Source organism: Petromyzon marinus, chromosome 42 (genome assembly GCF_048934315.1).
Source record: "Petromyzon marinus isolate PM22_M1 ecotype Great Lakes invasive population chromosome 42, UKy_Petmar_22M1.pri1.0, whole genome shotgun sequence".
Classification (NCBI taxonomy): Eukaryota; Metazoa; Chordata; class Hyperoartia; order Petromyzontiformes; family Petromyzontidae; genus Petromyzon; species Petromyzon marinus.
Window position 1 is genome coordinate 12,375,305 of NC_133708.1, and position 25,706 is coordinate 12,401,010.

At 47.7% G+C, this 25,706-nt stretch overlaps 1 protein-coding gene across 7 annotated transcripts in view; it reads right to left on the minus strand.

Moving 5' to 3' along the window:
* LOC116951307 (plasma membrane calcium-transporting ATPase 2-like) overlaps nt 1-25,706 on the minus strand; it is a 200,269-nt gene that overhangs the window by 75,870 nt on the left and 98,693 nt on the right. For all 7 annotated transcript variants that reach the window (XR_004404165.2, XM_032969843.2, XM_076073532.1 and 4 more), the window contains 3 exons: nt 18,780-19,037; nt 16,692-16,817; nt 9,206-9,322 (listed from right to left, as the gene is read on the minus strand). Coding sequence is in view for 6 of the 7 variants with exons in the window: in XM_032969843.2 (XP_032825734.2) it covers nt 9,206-9,322; nt 16,692-16,817; nt 18,780-19,037 (501 nt within the window). In the remaining variant the exon portion in view is untranslated. The remainder of the gene's footprint in view (nt 1-9,205; nt 9,323-16,691; nt 16,818-18,779; nt 19,038-25,706) is intronic.

Consider the following 25,706-nt stretch of genomic DNA (forward strand, 5'->3'; position numbering starts at 1 on the left):
TGTATGTTGAGCTTCTTTTGCACCGTACGTAGCCAACTGTGCCACTTTGAACGAAAAATATAATATAGGTCTTCTTATGCGCAATAATATTCTCCCCGACCACCCTGATCTACCTGCAAATTCCTCACCCGCAGAATAGAATACCTCTTTCAGCTACATTACAGATCAGAGGTGCCACCTTAAAGTGGTTGAATATTCATCCTGTTATCGGGTTGTCCACGGCACACCAATGATGCTGCCGCTGCAGTTGCTCCTGGCAACTCCTGTTGTCTGTGGAAATTTCACTGATAGGAGGAGAGTCGTGCGGCAGATTCCTCTGATAATAACCGCATTAATCTACATTTGAACTTGCTGTCTTCTGAATCTAGCATTCTCATCGTGCTGCTACCAAACCTAGATTGTTGTTATTACTGGTGCAATTGCATGATATATATTTGTATTATATCGGAGTACAAATTTCTAATTTATAAAAAAAGTATACATTAATATTAAACTGTTACATTTTCACGGAATTTATATGATGTATGTTGAACTCCATTTATCTGACATGCACAGGCCAATCACCTCTTTGAGATCATAGCACCCAATCCTGATATTGAAAATGGCAAAAGAACTTCTGAGGATTTCCATGAAGACAGTGTGGAACTTCGCGGATTGCCTGGCAGGCCTGGCCCTTAACAGAGAGAAGTAGTGCACTGAAAACATGTGCTGTAAAAGGGGCTCTGGGATCATGGCCTGAGCCCCACTGCTGAGCTTCTCGCCTGCGATGGACGGATTCCGAGCATGAGTATCTGTGACCGAGATGCACGGCGCCCGCCACCAAAAAACGAGAAAGCGATTCCCTCGCCCGTGACCTTCAGATGCCCTACACTGCCGAGATGGCTGACAGCGACGTGTGGTTGGTGTGAGAGTGGTGGTTGTGGGGAGCGGTGGCGTAGCAGCAGTTAGCTCGCTGCGCTACGAACCCGGTGGCCCGAGTTCGTCCCCGCTCACGGCCAACACCAGTGACGATTATCTGAACCGGTCCTGGGCCTCCCCTAGGTCGACTCGACCTAAAATGAGTACCTGGTGTGACGTGTAAATATCGCCACCAAGCAGACAAAGGCGGTCGGGGCCTGGTTCTGGCCACCCACTCCCTCGTGTGCCATTCCGGCCTATCATAGGTGCTGTCTGACAGCACTTGCCCCAACAGTCTATTCGGGGTATATGGGGGGTTCTTTGTCTTTTATGATGCTGCGTCACTAGTTTTGAGAGCATCGTTGCCAATGGCCCCATAGACTCGAAGTTGAGAAGGACGTGGGTTTAAATCCCGGTCAATGGTTGATTCAGCCCATCATCGTCATCATCCGTCGTCATCTCGAACCTCCGATTAACTTCGTACAGTGTGAAAGACGGTCGATATACATCATCATGCCTGCTGATCATGATGATGATGATAGCCATGGATAAATTTCGATTTAAAGCTTTCGTGACTGCAATGATTCATCTTCTTTGGTTCTTTCGGTAAAGTCACGTAGAATGAGAATAAAATAATAAATTGATAAAATAAAATAACACAATAATATTCTCACGACGTTTCGGCCGCTTGTGTTGTGGCCGAAACGTCATGAGAATATTATTGTGTTATTTTATCAATTTATTATTTTATTCTCATTCTAGCCATGGATAACATCGGTGGCGAGTGACATCTGAACTGGTCCTGGGGCACCCTCCAACCCTTCACCAACCGGCACGGGATCAGCATGGTGAAGTACGGACAAACAACCCCCATGACCAACACGATATCGGTAGGTCCTTTATCCAATAGTGGATCGATAAAAGAACGAAAATGGAAACCATTAAGGCACCCAAGTACTTGGGATTACTCTGATGATAAAGTGCCAAATTCTGGTATGTGCATAGAAAAATAGTAATCGAGTGATTTCTAACCCATGAGCATCGAGGTAGTTCTCATCACTTATTTACAGCCCTGAGTCAGTGGTAGAAATTACATGTTCCTGTGGCAGAGGTGAGTCCATCCATCTACTACTATATCATGGTTCCTTTTTTTTTACCAGTATCAAAGTATGAAATATAACAATAGGTTTTACTCGAACTGGCAATACACAGATATTTTATTACATATTAAGTTGTATCCATCTACGTTGACTTCTGCACAAAGTTGTACCTATTTTATCGACCATCCCCCCATCCCGAAGAGATGATGGACTGCGTCAAGCCCCCCCGCCCCACCCTCCCCAAAACAGGATTTGATCTCACCACCTTGGGATTTGCGAGCCACTCGCCCCCCTCAAGCTCCTGGCAAGTTGTATACTCAAACAGCCACGAGTAATCGGCAATTTGAGACTGGTGATGTATCAAAACATATTCCTTCTCAGCACCCCCCTATAGATATAAAATGTTGTGTCACTTACCCATTCGGTTGTTAGGTGTAAGATGCCGCTTGTTGGCATTGTTTATCAAGGCACGAGGGAGCTGGAGTAATTCGCATTAACGGATTTCTAATTTGCACTCATTTACACTTCTGTTTCGAAAATAAGGAGCCAGGGACCCTGGTATCATTGTTTCCACAATTAGTATAAACGGCGACAGATCGCGGCTCGCAAATTGTTTTCTCCTGCCTTTGTTTATTTACCCATCTAATACATTTTTGGCCGATTTCAAAACAAGCGATCACCCCGAGGAGCGAAGTAAAAGAGAAGACATAAAACATGCAGGTTTTCTTGACGCAGTCCATCCACTGCACAGCCTTCAGGGAGCTCATTTCGACAGCCATCGATGCCACACAAGCAACTTCTGGACCGGTCGTCACATCCAGCGTCTCATCGGCAGAGAGAGAATTGCTTCGACCGCCGCTGGTGAACTCCCAGGTGCTGAAGGCAAGGGCCCTCTCTTTAAGATGGTGGTTCCTAGCTCACCGAAGATGTTGAAATACAAAGCTCAGAATAATCACGAGCGTCGCTCTGCAGAATGTAACAATACAACTTTCCACTTGTAAAACGCATCGCAGAATGTGACAACAATCGCAGAATGCAACAATGCAGCAACTTTCCACTTGTAAAACGCATCGCACAGCGATCGCTCGTTCTCGAAAACAGAGAACGAGTCGGAGGCGCCAGGAGGAACCAGCACAAAATCCCCCCCCCCCCCCCCAAGCGCTGTGGTCCTCTGTATATTGAGGTGTTAACGGCAAATTAATGAGTGCTTACATATGTGAGGAAACCCATGTGTGCAAGGGGGGAACACTATATCCCATAGAGAGGGGACAGATGGAGATTAGTCCACACTTGCTGTGCACCGCCTTCTCCCGACGAGCCAGGGTTATGGCACCTCGATGCCCACGGCTATGAGAGTTTCCCATCGCTCGTGCGATCCATCAACCCTCGCCTCGGATTTCGCCCGTTCGCAGCCGCCACCGCCGTCCCGGCAATAGCAAGATAGGAGCGCCCAAAAAAAATCGACGAGTGGACAGAATACCGCCTCCTCCCCTTCGTCGTCGAGCTATTTCGCCGCTCCTGTGCCCTCGGTGCAACGCTTGGCGGGCAGCGTCCACAGAGCGGAGGGAAAGCGCGCGTCTCGAGCGGATGCGGCACACGAGCGGGTCTGTGGCCAGTTGACGTGCAGATCAATGACCCCTTAGAACATTCAGATTATGCACTGATTCCTTCATGAACTTTGTTCGGACTGAGATCACGGGTTCCGTTTAGTTCCACTCGTGAGAGCTGACCAAAATCAGCTACACAGCGAACCATGGAGCTTAGAGAAAACTACTAGCGTGCCTCAAACTAATGCGTAATGTCCTGAAATGTTGTTTGCATGGTTTTACATTTGTTTGCGTATCTTGTCATTTATTCCAGTTGTTTCTATTTGCATCGTCATGAGACCAAGAATCCAATCAGAACTCTCACGGGGCGGAGCGTCGCGCAGTGTCATTAAGAGAACGGCCCACGGAGCTAGCTGTCGCAGAACCACAACTCAGAGCCCTATGAGGGACATTTTAATTCACAAACCAGGGGACACTGCACTTACCCCACACGCCACGCTTGGCTTTAATTCGTGATTTTTTTCAATGTTCGCATAAATCGGGCTGTGCTGTAACCGGTGACACCGACAACTACGGAAAATATTTCGTATCCATGACCCAGACAAGAGGAGAGGGCTGGCTCTGGTCAGCGTAATAGCTGACGGCAGAACTATGCCAACGTTACCCTTCATGCCTCGGTGACGAATCACTCGAATGAGCTGATCTCATTTGATGGCATCAGTCTCATCGTTATCCTGGCATGAGTTCACTCGTCACTTTTGACGTGGATTTGTTTTTTTTCCCCTGGACCTTTTTCTTATCACAAATCATATCAGATCATGTCACAAGAAGAGGAAGAGGAGGACGGGCCCCCGTGGAGCCCTCGCACTTAGCAGAGGCTCAAGTTCGTCAGGCAAAATGTCCCTGCAAGGCGACGCCATGGAACTACATCTGCAGTCAAATAAACATGCCTCTTAATAATAATATCCTTTGTTTAAACCTGCAAGGTGATGCCATAGAACTGCAACTACAGTCAATTAAATACACCTCCTTGATGATGATGATGATAACAATAATGTCCTTTATTTCAACCAAGAAAGCCTGCTTGAGTCTTAATCATCCTTTTTCAGGATGGGTCCAGCACTGGCATTCAACCACAACTCTGCAGGTGACAACACTTCTCCTTCTGCTTCACCTCTGTCGCTGCTTCCACTGGGAAATTCCCTCCCGTCTCTCCACTTTTTTACCCCCCCCCCCCCCCAAACGTGTGACGTCCATAACGCCTTCAAGAGTGCTGTTTGTCGTTGGCACCTTGGCAAAAATTGATTTGCCGGCCACTTGGCATGTTGAACCTTTGGGTCGACTGCAATGCTCAGCAACTTTGATTAATAATGACAAAAAAATTGGTTCCCAATTTAATTTAAAGGGTGTGTTGGATATTAGCACGGTTGGCTACAATAAAAGTTCAACATACAGACATACGTAGGAGTGAATAAGAGTTATTGCACTCTAAGTGACTATCATTGTGGCACAATGGTGACATCATATGACATCACTCCCACGCGTTTCGAGACAACATCGGTGTGGGGGTTCCACCGCATCACGCTGACGGAGGCATCCTGACCTCGACTTTGCAGTCTTTCTGCTCATCGGCGATTGCGACGACGCAGCATCATCAGAGGTTGTTTAGCGAAGCTACCGTTTAACACCAGGTCACGCCTCGCATTAGTCGGTCAACCATTCAAGGCTCAAGGAGTCCCGCCACTGCATTGATAGTCGTCGTCAATTAAAAATTGTCGGTACAACTCGAATTTTTGCCATCTCAGGTGGCCCAAATTTGGCAAGTCTCAGATGTGACCCGCAAATGACTGCATTTGAATTACACTGAGCAACCATCGTTCCCTCCTGACAGTCGAGTGCTCACTTGGAGCCCAGTGCTGAGCTGTCTTGTGCCGCAGAGGAAGAAGTTGTCATCAGAGGGTCCTCTAGGCTAAAATAACCAGGCTATGAGATAACGCATTCCATTATAGTAAAAATATAAAACTATAAACAATTTTTTATTGTGCCAGGTAAGGCCCACTGAGCTATAAAACTATTTTTTCAGAAGCGACCTGGCCACAAATTATAGCTCAACGAAGTGGCTTATTACGTGGGAATCTATGGCAGCCAAATGCTCTCAACGCATGTTGCTAAATGTGGAGGGGAAAACCGACGGACCCGGAGAGAAATCCACGCGACCACAAGGAGACCAAGCAAACATCAAATATACAGTAGGCGTCAGGGTCAGGATCGAACCAACGACCTCGTGTATACCAGATGAGGTAGTTAACATCTTGCCACCGTGGCGAGATGAATGCAAGTGTTACATTATTTCATACACCGTCAGGGTCCCATTCTATGTATGTTTGTTGAACTTCGTTCGTACCATACGTAGCCAACCGTGTTAATCGGAGGTGCAGTCCTGCAACTCTTATCAACTCGTTTTCTCTCTGGCCTCTCTCGTCATGTGCTATGGAGAAGGGCTATTTCTCGAAAGGACGCTGGCTACATATTCTCACTTTCAAGGCCACAATGTTCTTGACGAACGTGTTGACTTCATTGTATCGTTCTTTCCCGCGGTGACCTTTCCGACACCTCTTACCCTCTCCTCGTGAACGAAGCTTTGATGTCCGTTTAGGAGAGTTGGGACACACAGCCGAGGGGATAAATTGCGCACGGAGGCTTTAGTGCCCTCATTTGGTGACCGGGTTGAATCTGTTTGTGACGGAACTTTTTCGTTTAAAACCTCGAGGTTACCTCACGAGCGCTTGTTTTGTCATTTGGATATTATGGGGGGGGGGGGGTGATTAATCTCCTCCGACTCTCTCAAAGCAGCAGTGCGTGTGAGATTGCTTTGACCACAGCTCACGGTTATATACATCTCAAACATTCCCTTCCATTTGCGACACCATTCAAATACAGCCGTCAAGAAAGCCAGTTCCATCATGGATGGCTGAGACCCAGGATTGAAGTCGGTGATTTAAGCCGTGCTCTTTCATTGCCCCCTGACCTGCCCATCGCGAGTCCCTGAGCCCAGCGCACCCTTGCCATGAAAGTATTGTCGAAGGCCAGCTTGTGAGGTAGCACAAACAACAATGCCATAGACAAGCAAAAAACTTGTTATGGTGAAACAATGTGCATCGCCTGTTCATGCATGGACGCATTGTTGCACAAATATCTAAACAAGTCGAAAGCGTTGCTGCTACTAAGTTGTGGGCGTAATGCTCTATTGATTCATCAATTAATATAGATTAGTACGCCCATGATAGGTGCATTAAATCACGTATGTAACAATCGATATCCTTTGGTTTTCATCGTCGACAATTATGGTCACTGCTGGATGAAGGCCTCCCTAAGTCGTCACCGTCTCCACATCGCCTCGCGTCGCAAATATCCATCTAAGCGCCTGCACGGGTGAAGGGGAGGGGGGGGCTACCGGGTGATTCATCATCCTCTGGCGTCCGTTCCCTCCCTCGGTTCTGTGATTGATGCAAATTGTATGCACGTGATGTGAAGACATCTCGCGTGGGTTAATTAATGATGCGAACAAAACTGTGCAAACGAGACGGAACATTTTGAAATGGGAATGAGATTCTACAAACGAGACCGATCGTAATTGCTTCGTGCATTGAACAGTGGCCCTGAGTACAGAAGATTCATCCCTAAGTGGGAGGGGGGAGGAGAGAGGAGGGGGAGCTGGATGAATACCAGCAAGTCTGGCTCATCATCTTCATCCTCGTGCCAGATTCTGTGTTTCACTGCCATGAACAAGACCTCGAAGGTCTGATTTTTCAGAGTCTTTCATCATCGTCGCAGACGTCAAAGCTCTGCTTTTACAATCTCCATCATCACAGACCTCGGTCTGATACTGCAGTCTCATCACCATCTTCATCACTACCATCGGTCTCTGTGTATTCTACTTGTTAACCGAGTTAATAATCTAATTTGAGGACCATATTTGCGCTCTCATCGTCATCACCACGTGGCTTCAGCTCTCCCACATCCCCCCCCCACCCCGCCCCCCCTTGGCTGCCAGCCTCTGGGTGCCACTCCGCTACTCGTCTCGGTCACCTACCCCCATCCGCCCTGCGCCACCGCCTCCTTCCCGATGTTATGTCCTCAATTCTTTCTTGCCGTTATTCTATTCCAAGCTTGCGAGCTGCTTATTCTCCCTTAACACATCACACTGTGTGTGTGTGTGCGTGTGTAAATATAAAGTGTAACAAAAACACACCAAACCTACATAATCTAGTGAGCAGATTAATTCTAAGAGGCACGTAAAATCCCCATGGGTGTAACATTCCACATTTAGTTTAGCCCGAAGGCAAAGATGTGAGATTGCTATGTGCGTGCGTGCACACGCTGTGTATACGCGCGAGCGTGTGTGGAGTTGCGGGAGTGTGGTGGTTTAGGGCAACTGCCCTGCAAACCCAGCGACCCGAGTTCGATACCCACCGTCGACCAATAACAGGGACGAATATTTCAACTGGTTTAGGGTCTCCCCGAGGTCGACTCGGCCTTAAATGAGTATCCGGCACGGTGTGTAACAATCAGCACTGCAGAGACAAAGGCAGCCAGACGTGGTGCTGGCCACCCGCCCTCTCGTGCGCCGCTCCAGCCTTAACAAGTGCTCACTAACACCACTTGCCCCAACAGCCCGTATAGGCTAGACGGGGGCCCTTTTTCTTTGTTTGCGTGTGCGGGTGAGCGCGTCTCTTTTTAATTTGATATTTTCTCTGATGAAAAGGACTGTTGCACTGTTCAAGGTGAGAACAAGCCACCCAAATTAATTTTTCACAACAGCATTTCATTGCAGCTCAAAGGAAAAGCTATTAATGTTTTGCTGTTTGTGTTTTTATATATATAAATTATACACACCGCACCTTTACTTAAAGCAGTCGTAGAGGTTTGAAAGATGTAGAGGTCAGAACAAGTGCTATTAATGGGTGTAAACACATTTGTAGTAGCATTTATTGGCCGTGTTTTTTTCGTTGTGGTTCATTCGAGATTAATACCACGGTTTGCCAAGCGTACCGAAACGTCACAACGGTTCTAAACGGGTACGTGCTATCATATGTACGTCCATTCTGGAAGTGAAATGTGAATACTGCCGCAGTGGTGGTGTAATAGTAAGCCGACTGTCCGCTGGACAGGTTGGTCCCTTCACCTGATGAAGGCCGCTTGTGTTGTGGCCGAAACGTCGTGATTTTTGTTGTTTTAATTTTTTACCTACGTGACTTTACCGAATAGACCCAAAGAGTATGTTGTCATATGATTGTGACCTTGTTATGTCCTAAATGCAACATGCATAACAATAGCACACTTGTGGCCTGATTGTAACATATCTGTGGCCCGATTGTGTCCTGATTGTAACATAACTGTGGCCCGATTGTGTCCTGATTGTAACATAACTGTGGCCTGATTGTGTCCTGATTGTAACATAAATGTGGCCTGATGGTGTCCATGACTGTACTCATGATTGTGGATTCACTGTGACCCGGTTGTGACCAAGCGGTAACTAGACCGCGCCTTGATTGTGACCTGGCTATTGGCTGATTTGTGGCCTTGATTGTGGCCTTGATTGTGGCCCGCTTGCCCCGCTGTTAGCTAATCACACGATGGGCCCGGTGAAGGCCCTCTTACTTTGGTCTTTGTCGCCTTCTTCGGCTGCTCCCAGGAGCGTGAAGATGATTCCCGTTTGGGAGTTGACGCCAACAGCTGTGACCACCATTCGGCCCGAGCCCTCCATCACATGGGTACCTGCAACATCATCATCGCCATGGTCAATCGCCATTAGCACCGCCGCGATCATCAACATCATCGTCATCGCCACCAGCAGCTCTATCAACAGCAGCAGTTTCACCATCATTGTCACGATCATCATCATCCTCAACAGAAATCAAAGTCACGGCGATGATGATGATGATGAAGATAACATCACTGCAAAATGATTGTTGTTGATGAATATACGGAAAATGAAATGCACGTGAATAATACAAAAAGTGGCAATATAATATGAGAGCAAGAGGTGCCAGGAACAATTCCATACAAATTCAAGTAACCTCTATAAATTACTATAACTGTGACATAAAGAGTTTGGGGTGGGGGGGGGGGGGTGCATCTATTAATCGTGCACACGTGACCAGATTTGTATAAGTCTATCGAGCGTCTTACAATCCCGGAGAATGCGGCACTGTAGTAATTTCATCGGTTCCCGGCGGCGATGGTGAACTTAGTCCACCCCTTTCCCAGCCATCGGGATTGTGATGGAAGTACTTGCACCTCATCACCGCAACCACCCAGCCGCATTGATGGCGAAGCATTACAACTCTTAAATAAATTAATAGGTCTGTAAATAAATAATTCAAGCGCGTTCCGACAGGAGAAATGATACGGACTGCAAACAAAAATCAATAGGGCACTCAGTCGTAATGAAAAGAAATTCTAAAATGAATGTATTATTAATCTGCGAGAAGCATCTTGTGTTGTTGTTGTTAAAATGCTGCTTTTGTGCACAAAATACAAACAAAATGAACAAAGGTGGCCATTGTGATTCGGTGATTGTGGGAGGGTTGTGATTTTATTTTATTTAGTTTATGCTTTATTTCTTGATTTAACTGGTGATAGCTCAAGTGATATTCTGGGAACCCAAAAGCCACTCAGCGATAGATTTAGTCTGTTCTTTAATGCAATATCAAATCGAAAATCAACGAGATTCTTAGTTAAACGGTAATAATACCAATTATTTGTCCAATAGAGAATCGCTGAGACTCAATACATTTCTTGAGGAAGGTCCTCCTTTGGGATCTTTCGCTTGATGGACGAAATCAGAGAAAACCCAGGAGGGGTAAGATAACCTTAAGGCCTTTCAGACGGCTAGGCCAAGCCCTGACAGTGAACACCTCACCAACAATGATTGTTAGGGCAAGAATTCCTTCTAACCGTCTCGGTCTCCCCAATGACCTTTCTGTTTCGAATCGAGGCACAGGACCTCTCATGCACAGTGGCGTTGGCGCGGAGGGTTGGTGTGCCACGGTGGTTGGGATGTGAACTACATCGCCAGGTAACAAGAGGTCTTGGGTTCAATGCCGACCCTGACGCCTATATATTTGGAGTTTGCATGTCTCTCTCTCCGTGTGGTCATGTGGATTTTTGTCAGGGCCATCCGGTTGTTCCCTTCACATTTATAATAGACATGCGTTTAGAGTATTTGGCAGCTATAAATTTCCATCCTATAAGCCACATCATCGAGCTATCATTTGTGGCCAGGTCGATTCTGAAAAAACAGCTATACAGCTCAGTGGGCCTTACCTAGTAAAACAATATATATATACTCTTTGGTTCTTTCGGTAAAGTCACGTAGAAAGAGAAAATAAGAATAAATAAAATAATTTATTATTCCTGCAATCACAAAAGCTCCAAAACAAGATATATATAGTTTTAACTAGTTTGGTGATGCGAGACTTCCAATTCACTGGGCTGCAAAGTGGCGAGTACTACAGCGAGTAGGTTCCTAACTCGTCTGCGTAAAGCTTTGAGTGTCTTCTCCCCTGACATAGATGATACCCCCTTGCTATCCACCACATGATGCCGCGTGCCCATTGAAAAAGAAATTGGACAACACGTGCCCAAAGAAAGAAACAAAACGTCTTGAGACTTGGCGAGGCTTTCTTGAAAAAAGGACACAGTTGCCTGTGGTAGTGTTTACAATAGTTCTTGACAACACTTACTGAGGTTGGTAACATCTGGAAGAAAAATACTCTTGTAATTTATTAGAATACGAAAATACTGTACTGTATAAGCAAACTTTATTTGCAGCCTCCAAATACATTTATGATATATTTTCGTTGTCAGCCTATCGACTTTTCTGGACCAACATTTTTAAGCAGCAATTGTTTAAGCAAGCAAACTCTGGACCAGTTTCAACATTCTGGGTCTCATCAACAGTCTGGCTTGTTTAACAATTGCTGCTTGATAACCAGGAGTTATAGCCCAAAACACTCCATATAAAATATGGGACCCCCGTTGAAAGTAAAAATCGATCCTGAACCATGCACTTATTAGGTTCCATTCGTAACTGTTCTGATCACAAGGCTCCTTATTTATAAAAATGCAAAGTCTGTAAATAATTTTCTACATTCCCTTTTTCATTCTGTCTTGTTCCATTAAGCTGTTGTTGTTTCACCTTTCGTCGACCCCCCCCCCACTAACTCCATGTCCAAACAATCCTGATTGGAGCGCAATGACAGCTCGCTATAATGAGCTGTCACGCTATTTTTATACATGTGCATTAGAGGCGATGGGATAATTTTTTGATGGGCCATGTGTGTGTGCATGCATGCATACATTCATGCGTTCATGAATGTGTGTGTGTGTGTGAGTTTGTGTGGCTCGTGAAGGACGCTACTGGGCAGTTGGAGGCAGTCGCCCTCCTGCAAAAACAGAGGAGAGAGGAGTGCCGCTCACAACAACGAGCGGAGGGCCGGGTGGCTAAAACACAGCAAGTTGGCACAGTAGGGGGCACAGATGGTGCATCGGCCACTCATCTCGGTCAATCAACCCACGGCACCTGGGTCTGTCCCGTGATCTGCCAGCAGGCGTTCGACACTTCAAGTGGCCTTAATGGGCACATAGCCTGGCACAAGCGCCGTGGTTACGTCACCGTCACTTAATGGCAAATAGCGGTTGTTGTTGTTGTTGTGTGTGTCTGTCTTATTGGCATCCCCCAAGGGACAGAGTGATGATCCAATCTCTGACGCCCCCCCGCCCCCCCGAGGAACAGGTTTGCAGATTTGATGAACATTTCTGTGAGGTCTTGGTGTAAGGAACAAAAAAAACTCCTTCTGCTCAGATGGCACAACTTGGGGTTGACTGATGGCGCAACTTGGGGTTGACTGATGGCGCAACTTGGGGTTGACTCTGATGGCGCAACTTGGGGTTGACTGATGGCGCAACTTGGGGTTGACTGATGGCGCAACTTGGGGTTGATACTGCTGGGACTGCTGTTCCTCAAATATTGGTGCAGGAATTAGACACTCACACAATGGCCTCGACGTTGACCTAGCCCGGTACAAGCGCTGTGATTATGTCACCTCTACTCTGTTGTGAATAACAGCTGCTGTTGTTGCTCTTGTCGTATCTAGTTAAACGCATGTTAGAAGCCGACACACACTGCGTGACACTGCACTAGAATTGTGGAAAACTGGGTTAAAGTCCTTTCCACGATGCACAGCGGCGGTGGACGTTGTGTCTGTGACAGTCATTGCCTTCCCCGAGAATTGCACGCTAATTGGAAATAATGATGACAGGGTATTTGTTTCGACCGTCAGTGGGAAGAGAGGAAGACCTTGAAATGTTCTATTTTGGCCACCTTCAGAGTGTTCCCCTAGGTGAACTCGGCCTCAAAACGAGTTCCCAATGTGGTGTGGGCCAAGAACGTAAGCACCGGGCGAGACAAAGGCATGCGTGGTCCTGTCAATAATAATGAGCCTACTGGGCTCTCACATTGCTTACGTAAGAGATATCCAATGTAATAATTTGCATATTTAGACAACAGCGTGAGAGTTGTAAGACCCCCCCCCACCCCCGAGGAATGGCAGTCAAGTTATTTTTTAAAACCGCAATAGCTAAAAGTAGCGATGACACGAAATGTGACATTGAAGATATCCTTGTTGAAGTTTAAATGAAGATTTACTCATGATTAGAACAAGTCCTCAAGTCCGGCCAGATCATGGCCTGAACCCCAGTCAACAATGATTACGCCATAAAGCATTACATTAAATTAGATTTTTTTTCACTTAAATTTGCTAAATTGCAACTCTGAGAGTAAAGTATCGATTGCACTGTCATTCCACAATATGAGAGCACAGTGTGTGGGAAAATGTGACCTCTCCTAACTGCGTAAAAAGAGAACACACCACGTTTTTGTTCATGACAAGACGCCGGTGGTACAAATTTGAATGCATTTGGTAAAAAATAAAATGTCAATTTACGTAACTGGGGCAATTAGCAATAAATTAAATTATCGAAAGTTAAAGTGGGTTCTCACTAAAACAAGTCTGGAGCAGTGCTCCTCCACTGTTGAAAAGCCTAAATTTATGGATGGAAACTCCGCATTTCTCTGACAGGGATTAGTTGTCTTTTTTCACAGGGGAACACCATACTCTAAAGTAGTATGCATTTTATTGACCCGACTGGGTTTGAAGTGTCGAGTCGACCCCTTTCACCTGGATTCGAACCTATGCCAGCCACTGGTTTTCACAAATGAAACAAGTTGGCGATGCTGCGTTGGCAGCGGCGCGCGACCCACATGTTAACAGTGAACGATTAATGTGCTGCGAACAAGTGCCGTTGCCCGGAACGTCGACCGTCGTTACATTTTTCATTTTTAAGGCCGCAGTGTTTGTTGAGGGGTTTGTTTTTGGGGAGGTGGGGGGAGGGAAAGGGGGTTGAGGGGGGGGGGATCTCACAAAAGTCGTTTCGAAGTTTGAAGAGGAAAAACAAATCTAGGCGTCAAGTTCACCTTCACGAAGACTTTCTCCGCCAACAATGTGTCAAGGAAATAACATTGCCAATGCCATATATATTTTTTTTTTGTTCTCGCTGTTACAATCAGGCCTGTGTTTTACAAGACTTAATTAAGGTTATTTTTCCATCATTTTTAGAGAGCAAGGGAACTTGAAAAAATTACTTCCGCAAAATTCCGCAGACCCGTGTTGAAAGAACGGGGGTTTCAAGAAATGTAAATGCCTGCCGATGATTTATTAGCGGGGTTTGACATTCTTTAACACATAAATATATAGTTTATTTTAAAAGGACGGTTTTAGCGTACGGCGTATTATCGACCTCTGTTGGTTACACCTGCTGAAGCAAAGTTATTTATTGCAAATGAAAATTATGCTGTGGTTGAAGCCAATCACCAGATTCCAAAGAATGTTGATATTTACGTGTATAATCTTCATATTTCTGCGTATAATTTTCATACCTGCATGTATAATAATCATTCACATTTATAATTTTCATATATGCATGCATCATGATCATATACACATGCATAATGTATGATCATATGTGTGTGTGTGCCTAGGAAAGCTTTAAAATACAAATGACAAATTGATGCCTTAATTGTACCAAAGAAACGAGACCCTTTTCAGAAAACCACGCTTGGATATTAAAAGTTCCACTGAAGCATTCATGATGTCAAAAAATAATAATCACAGAGCTATTATAATTTTGCATACAAAAAATGAGTTGTTGAATTTTTTTTTACGTAAAAATACATTTGGGAGAATAATAAAACACTTAACCCCGATTTATAGAGGTGTCATTCCCTCAACGATCTTCCATTCATATCCGACGCACGGTGCTTTTTATTACTCCTGTAATTTTTCTCTTATTTCTGCACAATTTAATGATTGCCGAGGTGTAATTATGGATGAGGACCTGGGGTTGTGGATGAGGGTTAGGGCCTGGAATTGTGGGTTAGGGTTTACAGTTGTGGGTGAGGGTTAGGGTCTGGGGTTGTGGGTGATGGTTAGGGCCTGGGGTTGTGGGTTAGGGTCTGGGGTTTGTGGGTTAGGATTAGGGTCTGGGGTTGTGGGTTATTGCTAGGTTCTGGGGTTGTGGGTGAGGGTTAGGGCCTGGGGTTTTGGGTTATTATTAGGGTTTGGGTTGTGGGTTAGGATTAGGGTATGGGGTTGTGGGTTATTGCTAGGGTCTGGGGTTGCGGGTGAGGGTTAGGGCCTGGGGTTGTGGGTTATTGTTAGGGTCTGGGGTTGTGAGTTATGGTTAGGGTCTGGGGTTGTGGATTGGGGCTAGGGGTTGTGGGATAAGGCCTGGGGTTGTGGGTTAGGGTCTGGGGTTGTGGGTTAGGGTCTGGGGTTGTGGGTTAGGGTTAGGGTATGGGATTGTGGGTTAGGGTTAGGGTCTGGGGTTGTGGGTTATGGTTAGGGTCTGGGGTTGTGGGTTAGGGTTAGGCGCTGGGGTTGTGGGTTAGGGTTAGGGTTAGGCTCTGGGGTTGTGGGTTAGGGTTAGGATCTGGGGTTGTGGGTGAGGGTTAGGGCCTGGGGTTTTGGGTTATTATTAGGGTTTGGGTTGTGGGTGAGGGTTAGGGCCTGGGGTTGTGGGTTATTGTTAGGGTCTGGGGTTGTGGGTTATGGTTAGGGTCTTGGGTTGTGGATTGGGATTAGGGGTTGTGGGTTAAGGCCTGGGGTTGTGGGTTAGGGTCTGGGGTTGTGGGTTAGGGTCTGGGGTTGTGGGTTAGGGTTAGGGTATGGGATTGTGGGTTAGGGTCTGGGGTTGTGGGTTATGGTTAGGGTCTGGGGTTGTGGGTTAGGGTTAGGGGCTGGGGTTGTGGGTTAGGGTTAGGGTTAGGCTCTGGGGTTGTGGGTTAGGGTTAGGATCTGGGGTTGTGGGTTAAGGTTATGGTCTGGCGTTGTGGGATAGGGTCTGGGATTGTGGTATAGGATTAGGGCCTAGAGCTGTGGGTTAGGGTTAGGGCCTGGGGTTGAGGTATAGGATTAGGACCTGGGGTTGTGGTATAGGATTAGGGCCTGGAGCTGTGGGTTATCGTTGGGGCATGGGGTTGTGGGGTTTGTCAGATTCATAGCACAATGCAGTAATCCACTAATCCACTCCAAGTTTGGAATAAAATATGATGATGATCATCGCCATCATGATAACACCGTCATCATGTTACTGCTGCTGATGATGATGATAATAGCTGCTGCTCCTGTTGCTTCTACTGCTGGATTTTCTCCTGTTGATGATAATTTTATCTGCTGATGATGATTATATATGCTGCTGCTGATGCTGCTGAGATTTCTCCTCCTGATGATCATACTGTAGTTACTGCTGCTATGATGATGATAGTGCCTATAATTGCTTCTGATATTTCTGCTGTAACTGAGATTACTCCAGCTGTTGCTGATGATAGCTGCTGCCAATGATGAAGATGATTATTGCTGCCGCATGCTGCTAATGATATTTCTTCCTCTGATAACGAGAGCGCCTTCTGCTTCAATTACAATGCTTATGACACAATATGCTGCTCCTGCTGCGTGGATGACGACGACGACGATGATGATGATGATGACATCATCAGCTGATAAAGATTTTAGAAAAGCCTCACCCGAGAGCAGCATTGGATCCCTGTCGATGCTTTTGCGCACGTGGTCCGATTCTCCGGTGAGAGAGCTCTCGTCGATCTTGAGATCGTTGCTCTGTATGAGCATCCCGTCGGCAGGCAAGAGGTCACCTGGGCACAGGAGTGGGGGGGGGGAGTGGTGGTGAACGAGGGCAGGAGGTCAGCGGAGGCGTCGAATCGTCACGACATTACTCTTGACAAGCAACGGCCGTTTCCACTGTGAGATGAGCGCGTGCCAATGTGGAGCCCCATGTGCACACCGGTGTAATTTTGTCTCGTGCCGCAGTTTTATTCCAGCATCGTGACGCCGAGAGATCGAAGCGGCGGCCAATTGGAACTCGTCATGGGGCAGCGCATCGTGCCGTGCTCGAAAAGAAAGCCCATCCGTGGAAGGAGATGTCGGAGGACATGCCTTTAAGTTGAGCTCTTATTAACACTTGGTGGGGGGAGCTGTTTTACCTAAGTGCCCTGATATGAATAAGTTCGGCGCATGGAAATCAAACTATGTGTATATTGTTTTCGTGCTCAAAGCTGGAATTTAGCCAAATTAAATTGCAGAAAATGTAACATTATGGCGGTGGGGTTTGTGCAGTCATCGGCGGTGACCGAGCCGTGACCATCAACTCACTCCACTTGAGAATTTTTTTTTTTACATATAATGGTGTGAAATCTGGATTCGAAAAACGTATGGAACCACAAAACTTTTCGCCGGCTCCAAACGCAACAGTTTTGTGTTTCCGCCTGCGTTGCGATTTAGTACAGAAATACGACTCCACGGTCCCGCTATTTGCGTAGCAGCATCACTGATGGTGGATGAGGTGGTACCGACGTTTCCGCGCAAGCCCGAAAGAAAAAAACACGTCGGATAACTTTTTTTTTCTCAAGAAAAGTTCGACGGGTTCCAAAAAAAATATGTTTAACGAGCTGAATAGGGCCAGGGGTTTCGTAATCACGATAAATGATGGTAATTAACGTCAGTTCGTAATTAGCATTGCTGCTCTTAGCACAATAAGTCGAGTCAATCGAGCGCAAGATCTTTTTATATTTTTAATCGCAAGAGGTGCGCAAGTAATTATGAAACAGAATAAAAATTTAAATAACTCTTCTGACTAATTCAGTAATAATGGGGACTGAGGAGGGAACGAATGGAATTGTCTGTCTCTGTGTATGCCTGTCTGTTCATTTAACTGTCGGTCTCCCTACCAGATATCTGTCTGGCTTTGTCTTATCTGCCGCATGTCATCTATATATCTATCTGAATTATCTGTGTCTGTCTGTCTATCAATCGGTTCATCTGTCTGTCCGTAGGTCTCTCTGTCTACACGTGCATCTATGTATCCATCTGTTCTTCTGTCTGTCCATCCGTATCGGTCTGCCTGACCTTGATCTGTCTGTCCACTTCTGTGTGTGTATTTGTGGCGCTGTGGTGACATCACCGTCACTTAGCGGCGAATGGCGGGTATTGGTATTGGTGTGTTTGACTCGACAACTGTCCTTCAATCCGTCTGTCCATCTATCATCGGTGGCAGTCTTTCCGTGACTCCCCCCTCCAACCGGCATTGGCGATCATTCATCGCTAACGCTGGTGGAGCGATATTATCGGAGGTGGGGCGGTGGACGGAGCGAACAATCGTCGGCATTGCCAGACGACATCCCGGTGCCTTGCAACAACAAATTAAGGAAGGCTCTAATAGGATGTGTTTTTCAGCCCGTGCCAAGGTTCCACACACTTTGTTCAAATGCAGGATATCTGCTCCAAAAACCGTAGCCTTGGCCATGACCACTCACTCCACTGCTGTGAAAGGTCTCTCTCCAAGCCGCTACGGCCTCATGGTACAATACGGTGCTGCCATTGTAGCAACACATAAAGGATCCACAGCCGATATCATAGATCCTTCTTCTGCAGTGCTCATCTGCTACGGCATTTACCCATCACCGGCTGCTGCTCCAGTACCAGTCTCAACCATTGGCCGAGGTGCCCGTGCCAAGCACATTCCTTTTTTTTTAATATTAAGAATGACGTCTATCAATGTGAGTTGAACTTTTTTCGCACCGTACACACCGCCGACTCACCGTACTTGACCTGCGCGATGTCTCCCACCACGATGTCGGCCACCGGCAGCTGCAGCAGCTGCCCGCCGCGGATCACGGAGAAGCGTTGCTCCTGCTCGATGCGGCTCTGTAGTCCGCGGAACTGACGCTCCTTGCTCCAGTCGTTGAAGGCCGTGACGAGCACCACGCACGCCACCGACAGGAGGATGGCGGCGCCCTCGATCCACCCGGCGGCCGACTCGCCCTCGTCCTCCGCGCCTCCACTCACACTGCCGCACACTGCGAAGGCGGGCGAGTGCAAGAGGTTTGCGGGCGAGCGTCGGTCGAGCGGGCGAGTGCTGGTGGATGATCGTCAGGGGATGGTGGGCTAATTGGACGGTCGACGGTGTTGATGGACGGTGGTGGTTGTGGTTGTTGGCGAACGATGGTCAGCGCTGGTGGTTGAGCGGGTGACCACCAGCGTTGGTGCATGATCGTCAGAGTCGGTCAGCGAATCGACGGTCACCGGTGTTGATGGAGGGTGGTGGTCGTTGTTGGTGAACGATGGTCAGCGCTGGTGGTTGAGCGGGTGACCACCAGCGTTGGTGCATGATCGTCAGAGTCGGTCAGCGAATCGACGGTCACCGGTGTTGATGGAGGGTGGTGGTCGTTGTTGGTGAACGATGGTCAGCGCTGGTGGTTGAGCGGGTGACCACCAGCGTTGGTGCATGATCGTCAGAGTCGGTCAGCGAATCGACGGTCACCGGTGTTGATGGAGGGTGGTGGTCGTTGTTGGTGAACGATGGTCAGCGCTGGTGGTTGAGCGGGTGACCACCAGCGTTGGCGGATGATGGTCACGGCTTGGTGGCCAAATGGATGCTCATCATTGTTGATGGAAGATGGTCGTAGCTGGTGGACAATCCTCAGCGTTGGTGTACGATGGTTCAGTGTTGTGGTTGAGGCGGCAAACCATCAGTGTTTGTGGACAATCGTCCACCAACAAGGCTGATGATCATCAATGTTGGTGGACGATCATCAGTATGGGTGGATGTTCGTTGATGGTGGTGGACGACAACGGTCGGTGTTGTGGAGTGTCACATGTCGAGTTGCGCGTTCATGAAATCAGATCGCCAGTGGCCGGTACTGAGCCAGCAATCTTTTGTAATGTGATGGTCCGGTGATGGGCCTCTCCTTGGTCGACTAAGCCTCAAATGAGTACCTGGTGCGGTGTGTCAACGTCGCCAATAGGGAGACAAAATCTGCCGTGCCGGCATTCATAGGTCCTCACTGACAGCACTTGCCCCAACAGTCTGTTAAGGCTATACGGGGGATCTTTCTCTTTGTTTCGGAGCAGCGGCACAGTGTCTCACATGCACTGTGCCACGGCCGTCGTCACCCAAGTTCGATTCCTGGCCACGGCTCACATCAGTGGCGAGTGCTGAACCGGTTCTGGGCCCTCCCCGAGGTTGACTCTGCTTTTACTGTTCACCTGGCGCATTGTATACAAATTAGAACTGATGAGACAGTGCTGATGTTTAGTGTGTTGCTCATCACAACCGCCCCATCCCCCCCCAACCCCAACATTGTCCACGATTCTATCCTTTATAGGTGCTCGCTAACATCATTAGACCTCCTTTGCCAGTACCAAAATATAATAATACGGGTTTTCCCCTTTTGGCGTCATCTGGTCGAGCACCAATTGAGTCGAGGCTCAAAAGAAAGCCGTCCCTTGGTGTGGACCAATCAGTTTCAAGGACAATGCATATATTATCATAGTATGTTTTTTGTTTGCATTTTGACTGCAGGTATTGTGGTTAATGCAGACATGAATCCTTGTAAAAAGGTTTCAGTTTTGTTGCCAGAAAAAAACCTATTATTAAGTGCTCGCTAAGTTTTCAACAACAGGGCACAGGTCAAGGTTTGGAGTTCCAAGCCCAAGACCGAGTTTTGGGAATTCAAAAAGCTTTGTATTCAAATTGGAATGTCTGAGGCAAGGTCATGTACGTGTCCCCCCCATCGCATATATTAAATAAAGGTCATAAATATTACAACTGTCCCTCCGAATAATTTTCCCTATTAAATATTAATTGCAATGTCACTCTCAGCTCAGTAGTGACACAGACGTAGCGATGGCCACCTGAGCCACACATCCGCTCCTCCGTGCCAGTGGGGGGGGGGGGGGGCTTGCTTTTTTGTCCTCGTCAGATTAATTTGATGAATTGTTGCCATTTCTCGGCTCCGACTTCCACCGCGTCTTCGCCTCAACTGGCACTGCTCAAGCGAGGTGGGTCAACCGGCCTAACTTGGCTTCCCCCATCGCATCGTGCGTTCCGTCTCGCTGCCTCCAAACGGGCGCGAGCGACCTCCACCCCCCTTCTCCCTCCTACTCCTCCCTCCTCCCTCCTACTCCTCCCTCCTACTCCTCCCTCCTTCTCCCTCCTACTCCCTCCTACTCCTCCCTCCTTCTCCCTCCTACTCCACCCCCCTTCTCCCTCCTACTCCTCCCTCCTACTCCTCCCCCCTTCTCCCTCCTACTCCTCCCTCCTTCTCCCTCCTACTCCTCCCTCCTCCTCGTCAAGCCCTATCGTCTGTCGAACCCTACGAGGGGAACGTCGCTTCTCTGTTGCAGCTCCGGTCGTCTGGAATTCCACTCCGCCCATAGAACAATGCCCACAGAGACCCATAGACTCGCAAGGAGGCCCATATACTCCCAAAGAGAACCATATACTCACACAGAGACCCATATACTCAAACAGAGACACTGGCATAGCTACAGTCGTCTTGAATTCATTTCCACCTCTCTTACGCCACCGTACATCGGCGTCAGTGTTGTCCTCCTTTCAGAATCTCCGGGCTTTTCTCTTCCTATAATTGTTCCCCCTACGTCTCCGTCCCTTTAAAGTCCAGATTGCGCCCGCTACAAACCGTATTAATTAATCTGTAAATGGATAATATTCAGGGGGGGCGTGGGTCTTGCCAGAAAATTGAGGAGTGGCTGAAGCTGACGAATAATTGGAAGAGGGGAAAAAAATCGCAATGCAGCAAAACGCAAAAATAGCTGACCCAATAGATAACCACGCGCCGAGAATTTCCCAATCTGGGATTAAAGACGAGATTAAGTCATATACACACAGGGGATCGTATTACCGTATTGACACTGGGATAAAATAAGTCCGGTGTAAATTGCCGACCGCCAGCGCTCTCGTGATGAGTAACACACCCACGGCGGCTGCGCGGGTTGCGGGATGAGGCGCCGTTGAACTTGACAAGCCGGCGAGCCAGTGCGTTAAGCGAGGATCTGTTTGGGATCTTCAAGCTTTTGCGAGAATTAAGCCGGATCGATCCGTGCTCTCTGTGGTTTCCTTATTAAATGTCACTCTTATGCAAGAATACAAAGGTGCATTGGGTCCATTCCTAAACCTTAGAACACTCTTGCATCCCTGAACCTTAGACCAGTCTTAAGCACCTAAACCTTAGAACACTCCTACATACCTGAACCTTAGACCAGTCTTAAGCACCTAAACCTTAGAACACTCCTACATACCTGAACCTTAGACCAGTCTTAAACACCTGAACCTTGGAACATTCTTACATACCTGAACCTTAGACCAGTCTTAAACACCTAAACCTTAGAATACTCTTAAATACCTGAGCCCAGAATGGCAATTACCCAAGGAAACCCCCCCCCCCCGGCGCCTGCTCTGATGAGTCCGGTGTGCTTGATGATAACGTCGATGCCCCTGGTAAATGCCATCAAGACTGTCAGGATGTTGCAACGCGTGATGTGAAGGAGGATGAGCATTAACAATATTTTGTATTTTTAAAAAAATCACCGTTATGGAGTCAGTATCCTCCCCTCCCTCCCTCTAAGCCCCTCCGCTTCCCCCTCCCCACTCCCAACCTGAACCTTGCACACTGACCAGCGTGGTGAAGTATGGTCAATCAACCTCTCATGACTGCAAACGTGGGGGAAGCCTTCATCCAGCAGCTCCCGTGATTTTATTATAATTAATCTATATTAAATATATTCAAGGCATCTCTCTGTAATTTGAATAACGAAGTTCCTGCATCAATTCATTTCAACAATGTTTCTTAATACAATATACATAACGGCTCAACCAGAGCTATTAATGCTTCAATATTTGCATTGCTTTTGTGCTGTTCGTCTTTGGCTTTCTCTGTTCTAACACCGCTGATGCGACAAGGCCATGATAGGAAAATGTCTCTGGTGTAGTTGAACGAACGATTAAATATATAATATATAACAAACGAATATATATTTTTTTACACTGGAGGAATCTGATGAGCTATGGAGATATTTTCAGCAGACGTTCGATGAGAACAATAGCCCTATTCTTGAACGCGTTTCCCCATTTGTTAAAGGCAAAGTATTGTCGTAAGATTTCTATTCTTTAGCCAAACAGTTGCAAAGCGTTTGTTGCGCTGATTGAATGAGCATCTCGGATGTTATTTTTTCTCCCCCCCCCCTCCATTTAGTTTTATTGATTGCATTGCCCCTTTAGCCCTTCCCCTACCTTCCCCCATCACCCCCCCCGCCCCTCTAACGTTCTCCCTAACCAACAACCGATTGCGCAAACAAATCACGAGAGAAGCACAAATAAGACGGGGGGGAGGGGGGGGGGTCTATGTGCATGTGGGAGATCGATAGCGGGGAATGAGAAATCCCGGGCCGTGCGAGATTTTTAATTTGAAAGCTGTCCCCACCACCACCACCACCACCAAAAGATAACCCGTGCCGGCCAATGAGTTGCAGAGGGGTGGTGGGGGGGGTGGTGGGGGGGGTGGCGTGGGGGGTGGTGTGGGGGTAGTGGGGGGGTGGTGTGGGGGTGGTGGGGGGGTGGTGTGGGGTGGGGGGGGTGGTGTTGGGGGTGGTGTGGGGGGTGGTGGGGGGGGTGGCGTGGGGGTGGTGTGGGGGTGATGTGGGGGTGGTGGGGGGGGTAGTGGGGGGGGGGCTCATAATGGCCGTGTCAAAGACACGGAGGATGGCGTCACTCACATCCCAGGGTTCGAATCCAGAGTTTTGGACACTCCCGTTATTTATTTAGAGCTGCTTTTTAGGTGTGTGTGTGTGTTTGTTGTCCTTAATCCCGCACCTCCGATGAGCACGGTTGTCTATGTTCGGTGTGAAAGAAGGTCGGCATACATACACACGTGCGGGCGTGCGGTGACGGGGCCAAGCGGTCGTGTGTTCGCCGCTTGTTGCGGAGGTTTGTGGTTCGAGCCACGCGTCTCTCCCTGGTTAATACTGCGCGCGGTCTACAAACCGTAAGATGCGCCAGCATCTGCTTCACAGTGTAAATTTAAAAGGGTTCAGAATCAGACCGCTCTCCTCCTATCTTGCAGTTACATGCTAATTTCTCACGTAAACATCACTAGCCCCGGCCACTCCTTTATGACCCTTGGACTACACCCATTGAAAACCTTTTAAAACAGTCTACCTCAGCAACAGACCATGCTTTCCCACCTGATGACGAACGCTTGTGTTGCGCCCGAAACGTCGGGATTTATTTTATTTTATACCTACGTGACTTCACCGAAAGAACCGAAGAATATGTATTTATACTGGAGGAATCCGATGAGCTTATAAAGCTCACAGACATGTCCAGTAGTTTCGCAGACGTCCAGTTATGGATCTTCAAGTGCAGCAAAGGGCTGAGGGTCTCGGGCCGGTCTCCAAGTCTGTTGCTTGAGTCTTATCCAACCGTGAGGTTCAGGTGCAGGTAACGGTGCGGGCCCTGCAAAATGCACTCGCTCATGTCAACGCTGGTGGAGGGATGTGGAGAGAGCCCCTCTAGAGGGTATTTTGCCCGAATTATCCGCATCAGTCAGCCATCTGGGAAGAGGTGGGAGTTCCCACGCTTCACCCCACCGCAGGGGGCCTCCTGACGATCGACATAACTGTGGTGCTTGGGTGGACAGAGGCGGCGGCGGTGGGAGATCTGACGGGTGACCTCTGGTGTGGTGACCTTTACACCACCATGGCAGCGATGAGCCTTGGAGTGCGTAAACGCATCGGATGGCTGGTACACGGCATTCCGATGTTTTGAGGGCACGAAGGAGCGCCGTTCTCGTGTTGGGGGTCAGATACAAGTTTATTTCATTCAGCGGGAAAAACAAGGAAGAGCGTCTCGTTTGCCGAGATTGCCCTGGCTCACCAAAAGGTGCCGCAGTGGCGAGATGTGAACTTCCTCGCTCCATCCTGACCCTGACGACTGTATATTTGGAATTTGCATGTCTCTCTCTTTCTCCGTGGTCACGTGGATTTTTCTCCTGGTCCTACGGTTTTTCCCTCCACATTTAGAATCACCCGGTTAGAGTATTTGGCTGCTATAAATGTCCGCATGATAAGCCACTTTGTTGAAAAATCATTTGTGGCCAGGTTTACTTCTGAAAAATAGATATATAACTCAGTGGACCTTACTTGGTAAAATAAAATATATATTTTTTTCATGGAATTGAAGTGTAGCAAAGAATCTAATGAGAAATCGGAGCGAAAACAACTACTGTGTGTCGCATGAAAAATCTAAAAACACTGCGCTGGGCAATAAATCGATGTGAAATCATATTATTTCTATACTGGTGGTAGTACAATTACAAAAGAAAGTTTCAGAAACATAAAAAACTGATTAATGCATCGCTATTGCATTCACATGTAAAAAGACAAGGAAAGTCACCCTGTATCTCAAACAGAAAAGGACGTATTGAGGTAGCTTCCTATTGAAGTCGTTCTGTGGTGACTTTGTCTTGCGGGGCAGTTTCTCCGATGCACGTCGAACTTCTTTCGCGCCGTACGTAGCCAACGACTCTACGGCGCGCCAGGCCCCCACGGACCGAGACGAGTCCGCGAGAGGATTTCTTCACATCGCCGCAAACTGATCGTGAACGTCGCAGCCGGAGTGGGTGGGGCCGGGAGGGGGGGGGGAGGATTTTCCCCGACGATGTAAAGCC